General features: G+C 44.2%; 1 protein-coding gene across 1 annotated transcript in view; it reads left to right on the top strand.

Annotated features, from left to right (window-relative positions):
- The window catches only part of LOC147702335 (cilia- and flagella-associated protein 337-like), a 1,229,420-nt gene that overhangs the window by 546,354 nt on the left and 663,558 nt on the right, over positions 1–19,508 (top strand). The window contains exons 7-9 of the mRNA XM_086930967.1: positions 8,373–8,419; positions 11,178–11,315; positions 15,928–16,116. Coding sequence (XP_086787093.1) covers positions 8,373–8,419; positions 11,178–11,315; positions 15,928–16,116 — 374 coding nt within the window. The remainder of the gene's footprint in view (positions 1–8,372; positions 8,420–11,177; positions 11,316–15,927; positions 16,117–19,508) is intronic.

Genomic DNA, 19,508 nt, shown 5'->3' with positions numbered 1-19,508 from the left:
CGATATTAGTCTTCATTAGTGGCTGAAAAAGAAATCCGTTAATCTATCCCTACACTATCACTAAAGTGGCATTCCTACTTAGTATTTCCTAGGCAAGATCAAGAAAAGGTGTCAGCTCATGAAGACTTCCTAAGAACTACACTCGTTGTAAGGGTCAGTAGCCAAAGCTAGAGGGTTTGTTCTAAGTCTTCCTTCTAAGAATCGACCCATTCCTTCTACCCCTCTAATGGCTCTCTGCTAACTAATCCCTCTGGGCACTGTCCCTAATACAAAATGCACAATCAAAAGAACACGCCCCTAAAACATCTCCTCTGGCCAGGCACCTCTTGTAGGTAATTTTCCACCAAAACTTGTACTCAGTCCAATGACGGTTGGGGTCTCCTTGAGTCTCAGGCTTCTTCAGCAAGAAAGAATATCGGCTCCCAATTATCAACATTCCTGAATACTATTTTGGTGTTTTTGCACCCCAAGGAAGACACAGGACGCAGGAGCACGATCTGCTTCTTTATTTCTACTGCGTCTTACTGCCCTCCTCTCTACTTCCCCTCCCGCCTCCCTCCAGACTTCTCCTTTTCCCCTCTTGCCTGCCCTGTCTGAGTGTCAGGGTCAGGTATAACAATACGGCACCTCCCCCCTTTGTATTTTAAGTGTTTGCTACATTTCAAAGTTCTTCAATGAACCGAGCAGGCCTCCGAATTGTCCTTCGTGGTCGGCTGCTTGCATCTGGCAAGGCGGGCTCTTGTCTCTCGTGCCATCAAACTCCAGTGCTCGCCGATACTCATGATCACTGTTCCTTTCTTGACTTGAAAAGTCTGTATCACGATCAGGCTCTCGACCTCGGGATGGGCAGAGGGGTTGCACCTTTTGAAATGTGATATGTTTCTGGTCATCCGCTTGCCCTCAGACTCTGCAGTGACCATGGTCCCTGTACTTCTTGTGACCTGCATGGGTTGTGCAAGGTAGCGGCTGTCTGGTTTGGTTCTCTTGTCCCGTTTCACCAGTACCCAATCTCCTTCACGGATGTCGGATGTCTTTGTGTGCCTGCGTCGATCAGCATACTCCTTTATTTTGGATTTCTTGACGTGGTCAAGTTCTACTAAAGTGTCATGATCTGTGGTTACGATTCGAGAATGGTGTAAGAGAATGGTGAGAATGGTGTAATAGCATCTGTTGTTGGGAGCCGGGTGCGTTGAATTTGCCCAAGCATTAGAGTAGGGGGACATTGATTCGTAGTACTGTGTGGCGTGGTCCGATAGGCTCGTAGTACTTCTTTTAGTGCTAGTTAAATATCACGGCGAGCCAGTTCAGCTTGTTGTATGGTCTTTTTGATTGTCCCCATAAAGCGTTCGACCATCCCGTTGGCTTTAAAGTTCAGGTGCTTTGCAAAGTCTGCGAATTCTTGTCCATTGAATGGTGGCCCGTTGTTTACCACCGCAGGTATTCCCCATGCTGCAAATGTTTAGTCAATAATAGATATGAGGGCCTCGCTTTTGGTGGAAGAAATTTGATGAGCAATAGGAAAGCGAGAGTACTCGTCCATGATGACGACGATGTACTTTCCTGATTTCAGCGGGCCGAAGAAGTCAATGGCTACTTGTTGCCATACACTGTCCGGGAGGTCCGACATCTGCAGTGGGGCTGGGGTTCATCTCCTCCCACTAGTTGGCAGGATGTACAGTCTTGTAGCGTGGCTTCCACCATCTGGTTGAGTGACAGGACCCAGACGCGTTCTCGTAATGCTTTCTTCGTGGCTATCACTCCTCTGTGTCCTTCATGTGCCAGGTCTTCTGTCTCTCAGTAGTAGTCCGTCAGTACTGATAGATAGTTCTTCTTGGACTTGTTTGAACGCTGCGAGTTATTGAGTGTTGACAGCTTCATCTCTGTGGGCGTCCTCTAAGTGATTCCACGAGTTGGTAAGCTTTCGATGCATAATGTTCTGAATTGTGGCATTCTCGGATGGACTCTAGCGGGACCGCCGGTGGACAGGCGTGGTCAATGATGAAATTGAGGTATTCCTCCACCAAGGAACGCCGCACTTGTGTTCTTATGTGTTGATGTTGTGACATGTAGTCCGCCGGGTTTTCCGCCTTCCTCGGTTTGTGAATAATGGTGTAAGTGTAGTCTTGTTGGCGAATTCCCCACTGTTCAATCCGTGGGGGCATCTTGGCCCACGGGTTGTTGAAGATAGTTGTCAACACCTGGTGATCAGTGATGAGCGTGAAGTGTTTCCCTTAGATGAAGAGATGAAAATGTTCACACGCCCACACAACCGCAAGGCTTTCCTTTTCCGGTTGAGAGTAGGCCTTTTCTGTGTCAGTGAGGTTGCGACTGGTGTATGCGACAATGTGGCGTTGGTCAGCTTCGTCATCATATTGTGCCAAGATTGCCCCTAGCTCCACTAGCTGGCATCTACCATGATTTTGGTCTTCCGTTTGGTGTTGAAGTAGGCTAAATTGATTGCAGTGCTCACCGCCACTTTGATTTTGATGAAAGCGTGCTCGCAGGTGACTGACCATAGGAATTGCTGTCCTTGACGTGTCAGTTCTCTGAGTGGATAGCTGATGGTGGCATAGTCTTTGATATAGCGGACACAGTAACTGGCCATCCCTAGAAATGAACGGAGGTCACTGACATCACTTGGTTGTGGAGTGTCCGAATGAGCAGATATTTTCTCCGGGTCAGGTTTCATGCCGTTCTTTGAGAAGATGTGGCCGTAGAATTTGAGTGTTGACTTATGAAACTCGCACTTGTCCTGGTTTAGTGTGAGGTTGGCATTGAGAAGGGCATGACATACCCGATCAAGTGCTTTGTCGTGTTCTTTCTGATTCTCCCCGAAGACCAGGATGTCGTCGCTGTAGTTAAATGCGTTTGGAATGTCTTGAATCACCCGCTGGACGCCCTCCTGAAAAATCTCGGCTGCTGAGGAGATTCTGAAGTTAAGACGTTTGTACCTGAAGAGGCCTTGGTGAGTGGTGAATGTGGTAATGTATCTCGATTTCTCATGTAATTCTAGTTGGTGATATCCTTTGTTAAGATCCAGTTTTGAGAAGACCGTCGCTCCGTTTAGGCGCATGATCATGTCGCTGATGTGGGGCTCTGGGTGCCGCTCTCTTTTGATAGCCGTGTTCGGGGCTAGCATGTCCACACACAGACATACCTTGTTGTCTTGACCTCTCTTGGGCACAACCACAACTGGTGACCCACAAGGGGTGGGTCCCGTCGATCACTCTATGATGTCCGCTCTCAGTAGGTCTTGCAGCTCATCATCTACTGCTTGTTGCCAATGGAATAGTACCTTCCTGTGGTGTTGCGCTACGGGTGTTATTTGTTCATTGATATGTAGTGTGATTTTGAAGTGGGTTAGTTTCACTAATCCACTGAATAGTTTTGGGAATTTGTTGACGATGTCCGGCGAGTCATCCACCTTGTAAAGGATTTCGACCAGCTTCAGGCATTCTGCTGTTGGCAGGCTGAGTAGGCAGTCTGCTGCTTCAGTGCCTTAAATCACATGAATATGTGCTTGGATTTGTCAGTCTTTGTATGTCAGGGTGGTGTGGAACTGTCCGCGACATGGCAATTGTTTTTTGGACATCCATGTGTAAACTCGTAATGCTGCCGGTTCTAGTTTCGGTTTAGGGTTAATGCTTTAATATTCTGTGGTACCGATGTAATTTAGTGATGTGCCTGTATCCAGTACAAATTTGGCGGAGTGTCCTACTATTTGGCTATCTAGCGGTGGGTATTTCTTTAGTCTATCTGGTCTGCCATCATACACACGTATTCATCACTGTCCTGAGATATAGGAGTGAGAGATGATGATTCTCTGGACGTCGACCGCTGGGATCTGTAGGAATTTACTGATTGAGCGCTTGACCTTGATGAGCTGGAGGCGCGGTCTCTCCGTCCTTGTACAGCTCTGGCATGGTGACGTGATTCGGTGTTCTGTCTGACATCCGAACGGCGAGTTTGGCAGACAGCTTCAAAATGATTTTCTCTTCCGCATCGGTGGCACTGTTGACCAACGGCGAGTTTGGCAGTCAGCTTCAAAATGATTGTCTCTCTCTTCCGCATCAGTGGCACTGTTGACCAACTGCAGGGCACTGAGCTGTGTGAGGGTAGTCTTGGCCACACCAATAGCATTGCGGTGATTTTTTTTTAAGTTGGCTGTTTCGGGCCCTGCCACGAGGAGAGTTTGTGCGATGTGTTCTCGTGAGTCTTCCAGATTTGTGACGGTCAGGGTGACGCCTCAAGTTGGTGTGGGCGTGTACTCGAAGAGCTTGCTCTCTTTTCTCGTTTTTTCTAGTCTCCATCTTTTTCACATGTTCTTCCGCTTGGTCATTGATGCAGGTGAGTTCTTCTATCTCTTCAAGAATATAGTGCTTTTTTAGTAGTCAATGGCGTAGCGATTCTGATTGGCATCCCTTGATGATGCGCAGACAGAGTGCATCTTCAGTGTTGAATTAGTCGAATTCGCAGTATCGAGCAAGGCGTCTGATGCGGGCAATGAAGTCACTCATTGACACCTCATTTTCTTGTGAGGCGAGGTTGAACGTGTAGCGTTCATAGTCTAGGTTCCATTTGTGGAGAAACTTTCACATCTTCGTAAGACGCAGTATTAAGGGCCGGTAATTCCTTGATTATTTGCGCAATGTCTTTTCCCACTAGATTCCGCAGGGCTATGAGTTTCTGATTGGAATCACGAACTTGCGACCCCGTCATGAAGTCTTTAAAATCTTCAGCCCAGATTTTCCATTTGGGCCCCATGCTGTTCCCAGACGTCAGTGTTAGGGGCTCAGGAGGGTGCAGGAAAGGTACTCCAAGGGAGCACCGGTCCAAGTTGCAGGGCATTTGTGGAGGACCCAGTGGCTGCTGGCTGTGTGGAATCAGCCTCTACCGACATGGTGAGTGGGAATATGACTCCGGCAGGCCGTGGGGCTTCTAATCCTCAAGATTTGTAGGTTTTTTTTTTTGTATCTCGCCTGACCTCAAGATGGCCGCTGTAATAGGGCCCAATGCTATCCTATGGACGGTGAGTGACTTCAAAATGGCCGTCGGGTGTACGTGAAGGTTTCACCCCCACCAAGTGACTTGGGTGTTTATTTCTTTACAGGGTAGTCATTTGCTAAACTCACCCTGATTCCCAGCATTGTAGACATCAGGTCACGCACGGCAGGTCGCGGGCCGCTTCAGCGAGTCGGCGTCGTGCTTGCGCTCCTCTTCAGCTGCTGAGACGCTCGGCAGCGCCTCTCTAGCTGTGGGCTCTTCTTGCGCTGCAGTAATTGCTTGGGGGCAAGTGCAGTAGGTCATCCAATCCCTCCCTCGTCGCGAGTTTGGTGTTCTTGCCCCCCAAGGAAGACACGGGACGCAAGAGCACAATCTACTTCTTTATTTCTACAGCGTCTTACTGCCCTTCTCTCTACTTCCCCTCCGCCTCCCTCCAGACTCTTCCTTTTCCCATCTTGCCTGCCCTGTCTGAGTGTCAGGGTCAGGCATAACGATACGACAAATATGTATCAGGTCTCCTCCAAATCTAACTCCTAAAACAAAGGCGATAGTCTAATTAACGAGGACGGTGTCCTTGCACCTGCAACAGAGCCTTGAGAACAGAACAACCTGGCATGCACATGGATTTTGCTGACTTTTTCTAAATAAGAGCTTTACCAGGAGAAAATGCATTTCAGGCCTACACAAAACCAGCTAACATAAGAAATACAAATAGGCCTTTCATAGCACGAAAGAACAAATACTCCAACTAGGCCTTTGACACCAATTTAAACATGCATTTATATATGTTGCATCTGCAAGCACTACATTTCATCACATTTAAGGCACAATTAACCATTTCGACTTGTGCATACTTTATGGTGCACAATTAAATCTAATGCCCTATATTACACATGAGCTACTATATTAAGCGTTTGCAATGAACATCGAGAGTTACATGATTTCTTCTGAATGCCGTTTTACATTTCTTGAATAGCATGACTCATTCTAACATTTCATTTACCATTGATTAATACAACATAAATTACTAACTAAGTTAACACACATAAGAGTATATGCTGGTACGGACTATCTGTGAATATGATGTACCCCTACAAATTATAGAATATCACTGCGCACTATCATTAATTCTCTCTTAATGGAGGCTGGTTCAGCCCAACTCTGCTCCTATATCTCGGTCTTCTTCACTGATCCCACCAGTGCCAGAACAGATGGACACTAGTCTCTCTCTCTCACCACACACACGATTGACTAGTATCATTCATGACCTGATGCGCACCAAAAGATGGCTGACGGTCTGTGGAGGTGCCCGGTAGAAAGAATTATTATGAAATACGCCAGTACATCCTGCAGTATTATCCAGCAACCATCACCAGGTACTGACACTGTCAGCTGGTATAAAGCAAGCTTGGAGTCCAATGAACAGTGCTCATTGGTACATTTGCTCACGCTGGTAACCAATATGCACACAGTAATTGTCTGTGCAGCACAATAATTGGCTGAACTGCACAAGCTCTCCATGATAAGCAATTCATTGCCCAGCTTACTGTGCACAGAATTCTCAGGTGAACCAGGAAATATGTTCATCAACATGATTGGGTGTGTGTGGCAGCATCCGAGAACAGTGCTAAAATTACGAACAAATAACCTCGTTGAAGAGGTGGAGAGATGACAGGAAGAAGTTGAAGGAAAGGAAGACAGTTGGAGGAGGAGGGACAAGAGTGATGCAGCCCAGTGAGGGAGATGGTGAATGAACCGGGAACCGAATAATGACTATTTGAACACCAGTCCTCGCATAAATTCTTAGTGGGAAAAAATGTCGTGTTTGATGCCCATGTAAGCAATGGCAAACCATGAAAACATATGGGAGCCAAAGACTAAAGTAGGCTGACCCAAATCCCACTCTCTCTGTGGTACTTCATTTATCTACTTTTTGAAACTATTAGTAATGCTCGTTCATTAGCAAAACCTAAAATAGCCCAATAACTAGTCAAAGATAATTGGTGCAAATTCATTTGGAGAGGTTTCAACACCAACAAAAATAAAATTTGCACCAAAGCATAATTCAGATTAGGGAGATCAATCTGTACTGGGGGTTTTAGAATTGGGCTAGGGAAATAACAAACATGAAAAAGATCTTTTGACAGCTTCATGAAGCAGAGCCCTGACTAGTATAACAAGCAAATGCAATGCAATCGGTCTTGCCTTTGGGACCTTATATGTATTTAGCTATGCAGCATATTCGCCTGGGAGCTGAAACATCTACTGTTCTTTAACATGGAGGGAAAGTGAGCACCAAACTGCGTGACACACCAGGTATGGGAACGCATAGAGAGAAATATTGCCTTTCAGCAGGATATGGTATAGTTCAAAGTTCTGTTTTTAATATTAAATCAGGGCTGTCGGTGGTCATATCATTGAAAATACAAGATTTGAAAATATATTATTGTCTACGGGTGCTCGTGGAAGACAATTTCTAAGGACTGGAATCTAGAGAATGCTAAAGGGATTCTGGTATTTTACTGACGTCTGCTGGTCGCTTTCTATCAAGATTGTTAAATAGAGGCAGTTGCCAGAAAAATTAAAAAAAGAAAGCGCCTCAGCGGAAAGCAATTCTTATATTTTACTGACCTCTACTGGGCGTTTTCTATCGAGACAGTTAAATAGAGGCAGTTTAACAAGCAGAAACCAATTCTGGTATTTTACTGACCTCTACTGTTCGTTCCCTATCAAGACAGTTAAATAGAGACAGTTGAACAGAAAAAAAGTCCCTAAGCGGAACCAGACAAGTACTAGGACTGATCTCCAGAGCCCACAAAGTGCATACACATATAAGTATATACTAAAGTATATATAAGAGGTCTTGAATGCTTGACCTAAAAAGTGGTTTTGGCTTCTTTGACAATTGTACGTCTAGCTAAGGGAGTCTTGGATTGGTGGGGATGAGGGACGGGGGGCAAAGCTTCAGAATAAAATAAAAGATGAATGTCATTTGCAATAACCACATTCTATCTAAGGCGGGACCCGTTCTTCTGTTACGATTCCTGCTCCCTGTGTTTTCACTATTTCTCCTGCACTAGGCTTCGATTATTTTTTCTATTATCAATACTAAACCATCATGGACACCTGGTCACAAAACTGAGTATTATTATATTGGAGAAGTTATATAGCCCATCATACCCTTGATAAGTAGAAACATTCACCTTTTACATTCAAATAGTTTTACAATTTTTGTTCAACTGTAGATGTAGTAACTTGTAATTTGCCAGTTAAAAGCACTGATTTCGAGCACACCACATTAAATATGGAATCATGTCAGGCTTTGCAGAAGCATGCAATCACTTACTTCTTGGTTTATTTCTCTACAGCGCTGAACAATATTCCAACAACATTATACTACTGGCACAATGCAAAGGTATGGTTCTTTTTCTTTATATGATGTTATGCTACAAGCACATGTAGAGCACGGAGACCCCGCTCAAGAAACAATGCACTTTATAAATGAGATCTTCAACTCCCCTGCCACATTACTCAGCATTAAATACAACAGGTGAATACCGGGATGTATCAAAAAGACAGACTCAATCAGGAGTCCTACGTTATTGGTACATTATTTACAGCAACCCGTATACTACAATACTCGTAATTTATTAATGCAATAAATAAAATAACACCAATTGAATTCAGAGGTAAGATATGACGATTGGCTCTTATCGACTAACTCATAACTCAGAAAATCACGCAAACAGCAGGAGTGGCAGCATTCAACGAGGCACTCATAACAGAGACCCACGTTTACATTAATGATATTTTTGGCATGTGTGCAGTAAAGGGGTATATGGCGAAGTGGAGAAAAGTTTTGGACTGACACAAATACATTCTAGCGTTTACGTTTTAGGGTGTTTTATGTGGGTGATAGCGAGAAATCACCTTGGTTAAATACAACCTTATCTGCTACATCAAGCAGAGCACCTTAAAGTTCCTTCAGCTGCTGAAAGTAAACCTCTGTCCGTTACCCATTCAAGATGCTACATCCAGACCCCAAGAACTATTCCAGCTGATCCTTCTCTCTTTCCTTGTATAGGGTCTTAATTTTTCTTATCGTATGACTTCAACAGTATCAGTGGAAAGTGAGCAGCTCACTAATATTGTCACTTTGCACAACTGAGAAGGGGCACATCCACTCCCCATTTAGAATTTCCAATCACATATAGCTAACTGAAAAGAATCAATAGGTCACAATAAACATTCAAAGTACCACTTGCAAGAGTTTAAGAAGGTTCTCCGGTAGGAGACCAAAGCACAGAATAATGTATCTCTCCACCACCCATCCCCCATCATTGTTGCACAATGATGCAGTAAGGGCTGACTTTAGAACTGTGCGGCCGCACGAGGGGGCCACTGACCTGATGGTGGGGGTGCTGTGTTTAGAATAGGTTAAGATTTAAAAGCACCTACTGCAGAGTTCGTTGGGCGTCCAGCTTTCTGGCAGCAATAAAAATATCAAGATAACTCTTGTGGTTAATGTTCCTGCTAGAGAGAGAGAGAGAGAGATGTTTTGTGTAGTGGCAGTCTTGACTCGCCATAAAGTAGCACAGAGGGTTAATATGCCTGCTGTGAAAAATAGATCGGTATTTTCTGTGGGCAGCTGAGTGGATCAGATCAATGAAACCAGCCTTTACCAGCTCTTTAAAACAAACTAAATGAATATGAGAGAAGGGTTATGGAGACATGAGGGGCATTTTTGCCGGGTGGTAGTGATGGAATCTGAGGAGGAGGTCATGGGGGTGGGAGACGCAAAAAAAGATTGTTGCATCGGGCACCATCAGTGCTAAAGCCAGCCCTGGGTGCAGTTCAATCTAGAAGGAAAGCAGCTTAATGTCACCAGTGCTGTTCTAGCAGAATTCACTAACAAGACACCTTTTGCTGCAATTTATGCTGCAGTTTTGACAAAAGAGTATTTTTTCATTTGCGGGAAAAGATGCATTTCCTTCTGCTTGCAACTCTTCCAGTGCATCTCAGGCCTGCCTATGCTGTCCCCGAGAGGCATTTTAATGTACCCAAATAGATTCATTGCCAATAATTAGCCTAAGAGTTCTCTCCTGCAAGCTTGCCTTTAAAATCTCAACACTGAGTACACAGCATGCATCATCTGAGGAGAACTGGCAACATTTGCAAGTAAATGTGCTAGAGCAGCAGCGGCCCCCCATTAGGGCAGAGGAGTGTCGTCTCCCTGTGGCCAGTGCAGCAAAAGTGAAAAATAAAATGGTAATAAAATCAGGGCTGGACTGTGTACCAAAACCGGCCCTGGCAAAGTGCTCTGTACCCCCCCCCCCCCCCACCCCTGGGGATTGGGGATGCGACCGCGCTCTTTGCCAGGGCCGGTTTTTGGCCGATTTTGCTGCAAAAAACGGCCCTGTAACAAAAAAACGGCCCCCAAAGGCCCAAAACCGGCCCCACCCTTGCGGCGCACCGGGGGATTGCCCGGTGCCCGCAACGGCCAGTCCGGGCCTGAATAAAATGGAATTACCATTTTATTTTTCACTGCTCCGAGCCAGAGCAGTGTTTAGGGGTGGGGTATTGGTGCTTTCTGGCAGCAAGGGAGTGGTACTCACTCCAGCTTACATTGTGCAAGTCACATTGGCCGGCTGTCTTTCGACGGCCAGCCTGACATTCACAGTGTAAACCTCTCCCCTTAGCTCTCTCAGGCAGCTGGGTGGAGAGCATGCACAGGCCTTCTGTGCCTGCCGGAGCGTCGATGCAGCCCATTCCATCCAATCCTGGCGCTGCTCTCATGTTGCTCATCTGCCGCATGAGAGCAGCATTGAGATTTGCTGAAGGGGGTTGCCTGAGGCTCCATGAGGTGCTGTCACGCTGAAGGCATCCACGAAAAAAGAAGAAAATACAGAGGAAAGTCAAACACGGAGAGGAGCGTAGGTAAGTAGATTTTTTTATTTATCATCTTTTTGCCCCCCCCCTCGGTTTGGCTCTCGGTCCTCTTGACACCCCCTCCACCCCCCCAGTGTTGAGGGTCACCGTCCGCCACTGTAGCACAGTTAGTGTTCAAGGGGCAATGAGCTATGCAGTGCATTAAAGGGGCTACAGGATATGTCAGCCATTTGGAAGGATGTGCAGCTGTACTCTTGTGCTCTAAATTGTATTTGTTTTTTAAGTCTCCAAGCAGAGGCTCACTGATGATCTGGGGGGACGACCATGGAGGTTTGCACCTGCTGTGGCTGCTCCGCCCTAATTCCGGAATTTTCCAGAAGCCATTTACTGAACAGCCTGGACCACAAAATATTTTCATGCAGGTGAGTGGTGGACATATTGTTTCGTCCGACTTGTCATTTGGTCACTTTAAAATTGCTATGTTTTACGCAGCTGTTCAATGCAAATGGCAGGCTGGAGGGTTGGACAGTTTGACGAAGAGATCTTTGCCAAATAATTGAGGGCCCTGAATGCAGTGCGTTCAGAACAGACCTCAGTCATGCCCACCATTATTTAACAAGCATTTATAAATACACTAGGTTTGGCCTCATCCAACCCTTTCTGAAAAACCCAGTCATCAACAATCATCCAGGTGATTCCAATTATAATGTCTGAGACATTTAGATAGCGCTGTCAGTTTGAGCTAGCTACTGAATTCCAGTGGTGACACAAACAAAAAGTCAAAAAGTGATGGAGCAGGTTGGGAGAAGCGTGGGAGGGCAAGCATGGTGGGGGGGGGGGGGGGGGGGGGGGGGGGGAAGGTTGATAATAAAAAAAAATAAAAAAAAACTTACATTTACCTGCCAGCTGCCTCACGCCTTGGTGTTCCTGTGCTTCCTGGTCCCACCAGACACTGAAACAGCTTCAGAGACCACTTGTGCAATTCCTGCGCTGCTCTCATGCTAGGAAAGCAGCACGGGGAGTGGCCTGAGCATGCTGGTTTAATGCTCACTCAGGCACAGGGGGGCTGTGCTGTTTCTGCAAACAGGCTGTGCAATACAGATGGGTTGGAAAAACCTAACTGCTCATGTCTGTTTGGTGGGCCTAATACGGCCGGCCAAACAGACATGCGTACTTAAAAGTGCAAATACCACTCCGTTCCTCCACCCTCCAATGGCCTGGCCCTACCTCTCCTTACACACGCTGATTCAGCCAGCAGTTGAAAATTAAAACCATAGTAAAACAGCATTTTATTTTTTCTGAGTCAGTGGGCTGACACTCCTCCATTGGGGAAGAGTCACCGCTGCTGCATTCTAGGATAAATTATTTTGCTTTTTATAAGGGCTGCGGACTAAAAAGTCAGAAATCACTGAGGTTGTGCTGCACAACTCCTTATAGGCTGCACATCCGTGACAGGTGATGCACACACTATTTGAAAAGTGGTTTCAACCACTCAGTGCCTACAAATGCTCGCAGACCTGCCACACCCAAGCCAATAGCTTAGTTTGTTCCTGTGGTGCTGTCAGTCACATACTGTATTACACATTGATAGGCCGGGTAGCATCAATGGGGGTGGGAAGCCCGAAAAAGCATTTTTCATTAGTTAGAGAAAGGGGAGTACTGGGACAGAGACCATTTGAGAAGCAAAGTAATGGCAGCATTATTTATGAATTTAAAATGTTTTCATTTTGAGAAAATTTGTTTAGAACGGTTCTCTTTTGTTAGTCTTCCACATCAGAAGATAATCCTTGCAAAATCCAGACAAACCTGTGTTACTCTCCATTTAGAAGTACACCTGCTATATTTGCTGCTGTGTTTAATGACACCATGTTGACCTTGGTGGAGAGAACCGGAGAAACACAACCAAAGTTCCAAGGAATAGGAATGAGAGCACTAATAGAAGGTGAGATCAGTCAAGCAAAAGGCCACCAACCTCTTTCGAATACAGCACATATAGTATTGAATACTCTCTACACAGAATCCCTCTATCACCTCCCCTCATGCCGCATGAATAGTCCTAAACAAGCTCTATTCTGTTTAAGATTCAAAGCAGGCAACACATATGATCTCACTAAGCCCCATCATCAAAGTTTATCAGTCTGATACCCTACCTGAGGAGACACAGCAAACCCCCACAATCTATCTGTGACCTGGAGGAATGCTATGAACACAAATGATAGGTATCCTAGGCTGATGCTTCAGACATACTATTCGTGGGACAAACATTAGAGCAGGTGTGCATCCATACTAGGAGGTGAGGGGGCTGTTGAGGCTGCCACTTCAGGCTTCACACACGGGCACTGGTATGAGGATGGGAGGCTAAGGTCAAAGACGTCCCTGGTTGTGCTTCGAGTGCAGCATAAAGTTGGGCTTTGGCAGGCTCATGGGGCCAGAACCATAGTGTCAGATGAGCGCTACATACGTGTCGGAGGTGGAGACTGGCGGGTCTGTTAGCCATTAACAAGGAGAGGGGACGAGCATGTTAGTGGGCTGCTTTGTGGGTGCAGGTGAATCAGAGATGCTAGTTGGCGTTCTCTGAGAATGCATGGGTGTTTCCAGTAGATACCCGGCTCTTCCCTAGTTACCCATCCGGCAGCAGGATTTTTTTCTTTTGCAACTATGCTGCAATTCTATCAGCAGAAAGAGTTGTTCTCCTTTTAGTGGTGGCTAAATGGTGTTTGCTTTTTTCTACGTGGAAATGCTATGTTTTTTCCCAGGCACCATGATAAACATCTTGTTGACTTTCCACCAGATATTCCAGGACAAACCTCCGCATAACATTTACCCTCAATCAAACCTAAAAACGTGGAAAGAGGAAAAACAAGAGAAATGTAAACATTTCCCCTCATTACGCCTGCTTTGAGGAGGCATCATTTTTGGCCCTGGCCCAGGTTTACATGATATACTGGTGGTTACTATGCATGAGATTCCCTAACAATTGAGGTACGACAAATGACTGTACCTCTCAATGTCTTCCTAATCTCCAAATGTTAGAATAGTAGAAGGGAGTAACTCAAGTTTTGTGGCAGTCTGACAGACTTTTGACTGCTTCATTGATGCATTGAAAGAGTCCAACCAATGAGCCAACAGTAGTGCTATAAAGTGATATGCCAGCTGTTGCCAATCTTTGGCAAAATATACGCATGCCCTTTTACTCTAAGGCTGTGTTGCTACCTCAAATGGTGAATTTCCAATCTTTTTAGATTTTGTATTGTCCTCTCTCCTCTCTTCTAATGATCTTAACTACATTTTAACAAAAAGTGTCATGATTTTATATTTAAAATCCCAATACTCTAAAATATAAAATAGATCTATTTTTGTGAGATAAGATAACAAGTATTAGTAATGTATCGGTTTTGCCTGTGTAATGAAAAAAGAGCAGTTTTCATCAATAATCGTCTGGGAGAAGGAAATAGCTCCATGACATATAACTCTGGAGTGGAGAAGATGTGGCGCATTGGCCATAGCTGCTTACTCAAAAGTTGAGGATCTTGGTTCTAGCCTCGTCAGTGCTGCACAACATCCTGTGATTCTATGCAAATTGCTTAATCTCTCCAGCTGATAAATTGTTATATGAAAATGCTGCAAGAATAAAAGGCAAAACTTTATGAAAATATAGTTCCACCAAAGTGAATGTTAACAGTATTTCGGCAGCAGGAAACTCATAAGTGAAGCAGACAAGGAACAAGCATTGATAAATGCAGGCAAATATGCTACCACCAATAAAAATGGAGGAAAGATAAGTGACACGCACAGGAACCAATGAGAAGCCAAGAAAGAGAGGAGGCAGGATGTAAGCCATTTAAATTACTATAAAAACAATAGATTTGTCTGTGCAGGCAAAACCTAAAAAAGTTCATCAACAGCAGCGAGCACACGCCCAAACGGCATGTGGTGAAGGACGTCCATCCTGCTCCCTTGGCAACAACAGTGTCTCCATGCATTGCTTCTCCACTTGTAGCAGAATTAATTCGAAGTATTTGCCTTCAAAAACAACATTTCGCTGTCCTATGGACCCTTTCCCCCCACTATATGCCCTTGGTTGCCTTATTGATTGATCTGGTCCCTGGCAAGAGTTTGTGTTTCAGCAATTACAGCACACTTGTGTGTTTGTTCTCCTTCTGTGATTTTCTGGCTGAAGTGGGTTAGGTAGCTCAGTGGGTATATGTTTTTCCTGGAAAAATGAATCATGAAAGAGCACATTACAGCTTCTGGTCTTGGTGGGTGCAATTCAGTTTTTCATTGTGTGTATGTTGATTATAATATCTACCACTGGGGTCCCTCATTCTAATTAACCAGTTATTTCCGATGGGTCTAGGAACCAGAGATGTTGGCCCCAGTGGGATTACATAAACTGTGATGTTTCGCCTGGAGATCGCAACAGCTGAATAAAGAACCAAACTCAGAATGGAGCCTCTAGTTATATATATTTAATTGTTTATGATTGTTATATCTAGTAATAAAACAAAAGGTTTAGAAGTCATGATTCAAACCATGAGCTATAGCTACTTAGTTTAAACGAAAATGAACCAACTTCTTTTTGGCTCATTTTTAAAGTATTTTTTAGGTCTGGTGTTAGCCAAGACCTTTAGATTTTGATAAAATATATATATAGACTTTCTTATGGGGGAATTCTGCAAACTCTGATCCTCCATTGGTCTGATATTGAGTCAATCACGTTTTATGTCAACCCATTTCAGCACACAGCCTTGATTAATGGAGAAGCCCATTTCCGCCATTGGCTAACTGTGAGGGTTACTGTAACAATGTTTGCTTTTTGACACCAAAATATTGTATAGGTTTCAGCAATTTTTGTATATTGGCGAAGAGCTGGCAGCTTCCCAACAATAAAGTTTTAGAAAAACAATGAGAAAATACAACCATTGACAAAGCCAAAATACAGGCAGGCACCACTGGTCTATTGGTGTTGCCTAAGTACGATTGTGGGGCCCATAAAGCTGTCATTTGTTCCAAATTATACTTTTATTCTCCTAGGATTTGAAGGATCATAGCCGCCTTTTGAGCTACGAAGAGATCCCAGACGTGCACCCAGAAGCCATTACCAAGGTTCTATATGTACCGGAGCGAGATCTGCTTATTACATCATCAAGCAGTGCCACGGTCTCGGTAGCTATAACAGATATCCATCGAAAGAGGAAAGGCTACACTTGGAGAATCAACAAGGTCTGTACATTCTGGCTATTTCTACTCACACATTTTAGAGCCTTATTTTGAGAATGAAATGCATTTACAGATATAACGCGCATTTTCAATGCAATAGGTCTCGCTTTCGCCAGAGTTTAAGCTATTGCCATAGTAAATGACAATGCCTTTCATTTATGTTTTAAAAACCAACGCATAAATGAAAGGCATTGTCATTTACAATGCCGCTAGCTCAAACTCTCGCAAATGCGAGATTATTGCATTGCAAATGCTTGTTTTATATTGAATGCACATGCCACATGGTGCTAAAAAAGAACAGATGTGACGCTGAGATCTAAATATGGTGCATATATACTTCCAATAAAAATGTTTAATTACAATAATTACAATAAAAAGAATTCACCATATCAAATAATTGTAGTAATACAGTACGTGTGCTTCCTAGCCGACAGGTGTATTAGGAAGGTGCTCTGAAACCATAATTTAGTGTTAAAGCACATAACAGGAAAATATGATTCTTAACAATGCACAGAAAAAAACTATTGGCTTTGAACCCTTCTGAAATATATACGTTTTAACACACAAGTCTAAAAAATAAAAATGACAAAGAATGGGGGCAGGGCTTTAAGTGGACAAGGTCCTGAACACCAGCAAAAATTCATACATTTGCAGCAGTACCACCCTTCACTGCCTTTAATGTAACTTCAAAGAGACTGGCTATAGTTCTTTCACAGTTTCATATTTTTCGAAATGAAGCACTTTCAATATTATATGCAACAAAGCCATAGTTGTTGTTTTGTGTTTTTTATCTGATGCTACTATCAGCAATTGGCAACGCCAATAGTCCTGGCTTGTTGTAGGTGTAATGTTACTTGTTGTATCATATAGCTGGATGCAATGACAGAAGCAGCAAAATACCAGTTGGCGGCACATTATGCTGAGCACAGATTTTTAGCTACTGTGTTTTAAACCACGTCCTTCATTACATCGGCCACTCCCCTTTGAGAGACCTCCTAGTTTTTTCACCCCACTTAAATCCATGAATGGAGGGAAGCAGTTCAAAGTAAATTATTGGCCCACCTATCCTGGCCCTAAAGTGTGCATCTTTTTAGGCAGATGTGCACATTTTGAGGCAAAATACATCACCCACAGTGCAAGAGAGCTGACCATGAATTACCACATGCTGCCTGCTGCCATGGTAGAAGCAAAACTCGATTTGACAGTTGGATAGAGCAATTAATAAAGAGGGCTGGTCCAAAGCCACTCTATAGGTATGCATGTATGTTTTAATGTATTCATTTTTTATTTAATTATACGAAGCTGGCTATCTCTAGGCTAGGCCAAAAAAGGTTATGTATGAATCACCACACTTAAGAAATACAGCAGGGCACATCCTCATTAAATCCCTTGAAAAGAAACGGCACACCAACACACACGTCCTTCAACATGAAGGGCGTATATTTCAGTTTCTCTAAAACTGAAATGTATTCATAATCTGTCAAGCAACAGTTGTCTCCAGATTTTGCCGCCTCAGCATCTTTAGTATCTCCCTATACCTCTCCAACCTCAATACCGCACCCTCCCACGCCCAGTCTTCACTGGCCCACATTACGGAAAAGATTGGGCTGTATGTCTTGCAATAATAGCACTTGTCCCAAGAGTTCAACACTGACAAGGTGTACCCGCCTGTCAAAGGATTTCTGGTCTCATACCGAGACACCTCGTAGACGCACAATAACTCCTCCCGGGTTTTGACTCACACCAAACTAAATAAGATCCCCCAACCACGCAGGCAGCGTGCTACATACCCCGAACCTACTTACACGAATTCGGTCCTGATACGGACTTGCCTTTTTAATCTGATATTTGTTGTCAAACTTTCCTCACTTAAGCCCTGAAGATTCGCAGTATGTTCCCTGCGATGAAACACGTGTTGGCATTAACAAAGGAACAATAAACCAATGATTTAACATCAAGGACAGAACATTTCTCTTTCTTTTTTCGGAACTTTTGTACCTGAACCTGGAGTAACTGATTCTCAAAAAACGATTCCTAAAGTGTGGATATATACTAACTTTAGTTCTTTTGCTATATATGTCATTTCTTTAATGTTTCATATACTTGTATAGTGCAGGGGCATTGCTGTGTTTATGTTACTTGTGTGGATCCTCTAGATCCAACTTTGGGCGGTTTTTGTGAGATTACCGCCCGCCCTTTTGCCTGTACCCACCACTTTACGGTGCTCTCTACCGTGCGGACACACTGGTGTGCGCCCAATTTCCCTGGTTGATTAGAAAAATCTCCTTGTTGCTTACATTTACACACACTTGTCCCCCGGGCTGACTCTGCTGCTTAACATATTGTGGTGAATAGGATTTTAGCATCAACAGACTATGCTGTGACCATCAGCGCCATACTGGTAAGACACGCCGTGCAAGCCACATTCATTGAACCCACCTGCCGTGGTGAAACACCAGCAGCATCACCAGAGGCCACGAGACAGGTGAAAAAGGAAAACACGGAGGTATTATGATTTCTATTTTTAAGAGAGTTAGGAGAATGTGGCTTAATGGCCATAGAGGATGACTTTGAAGCTGGGGAACCAGGTTCGAGTCACGTAGGAGGTTCAAACATCCTGCGATTGCAGACACATTACTTAATCTCCTCATATTTAAAAATAATAAAAAATGAACAAGTCCATCTGAAAAGTACTGCTTCATAAACCGGGCGAAAAGTAGCACCGGGCGGAAAAAAAAATAGTTTGCTTAAACTAATAGAAAAGCATTGCAAGAGGAACAATACTGTACTTAGCCGGTGCTCATTTGCTGAACAAGGAAAGTGACGTATCGCTGGCTGTACCAGTTATGAGGCAGTAAAGAAGAGCGACACAGGAGTTTGCCCAATGGTGAGTAGCAGGAGGGAATTGAGTGGAATTATTGATGACAGCAGGTCTTGCAGACAGCGCATGCGCCCTGATGCTTGACCTAAAAATATGCCAGTGCAGTGGGTTTTCTGCACCCAGCAATGCAGAAAAAGGATAAGAAGCTTTAATGTTTCAAGAACGGACACCCTTCAGCTGTCAGTGAGCAGCATGTGGAGCCGACCAATGCCACCTACTGGCGCACAGGAGTAGTGCTCACAAAAAATCTTCCTGATCCAATCTGACGCCAGGGGAATTCAAAGGTAAGGGATTTCTCTATCAGATGTCTTTTTTCTAAAAACCAATTAATGAACCTGAGATTAAAGTTTTAAATGAAGACTAGTGTCTTTCCAAGGAGGTTCAAGAGTAGCACCCCAGCTCAGTTTCTTTCTCTGGCACTAACTGGACTGTTCTGAAGTCAGACAGCCACCTCATGCTTCAGATTCCGCTGATGTTCCTCACGATAGGGGGGCGGGGCGTCTGGGTGAATGCC

Source organism: Lissotriton vulgaris, chromosome 7 (genome assembly GCF_964263255.1).
Source record: "Lissotriton vulgaris chromosome 7, aLisVul1.2, whole genome shotgun sequence".
NCBI lineage: Eukaryota > Metazoa > Chordata > Amphibia > Caudata > Salamandridae > Lissotriton > Lissotriton vulgaris.
This window is presented reverse-complemented; position numbering and strand designations above follow the sequence as displayed.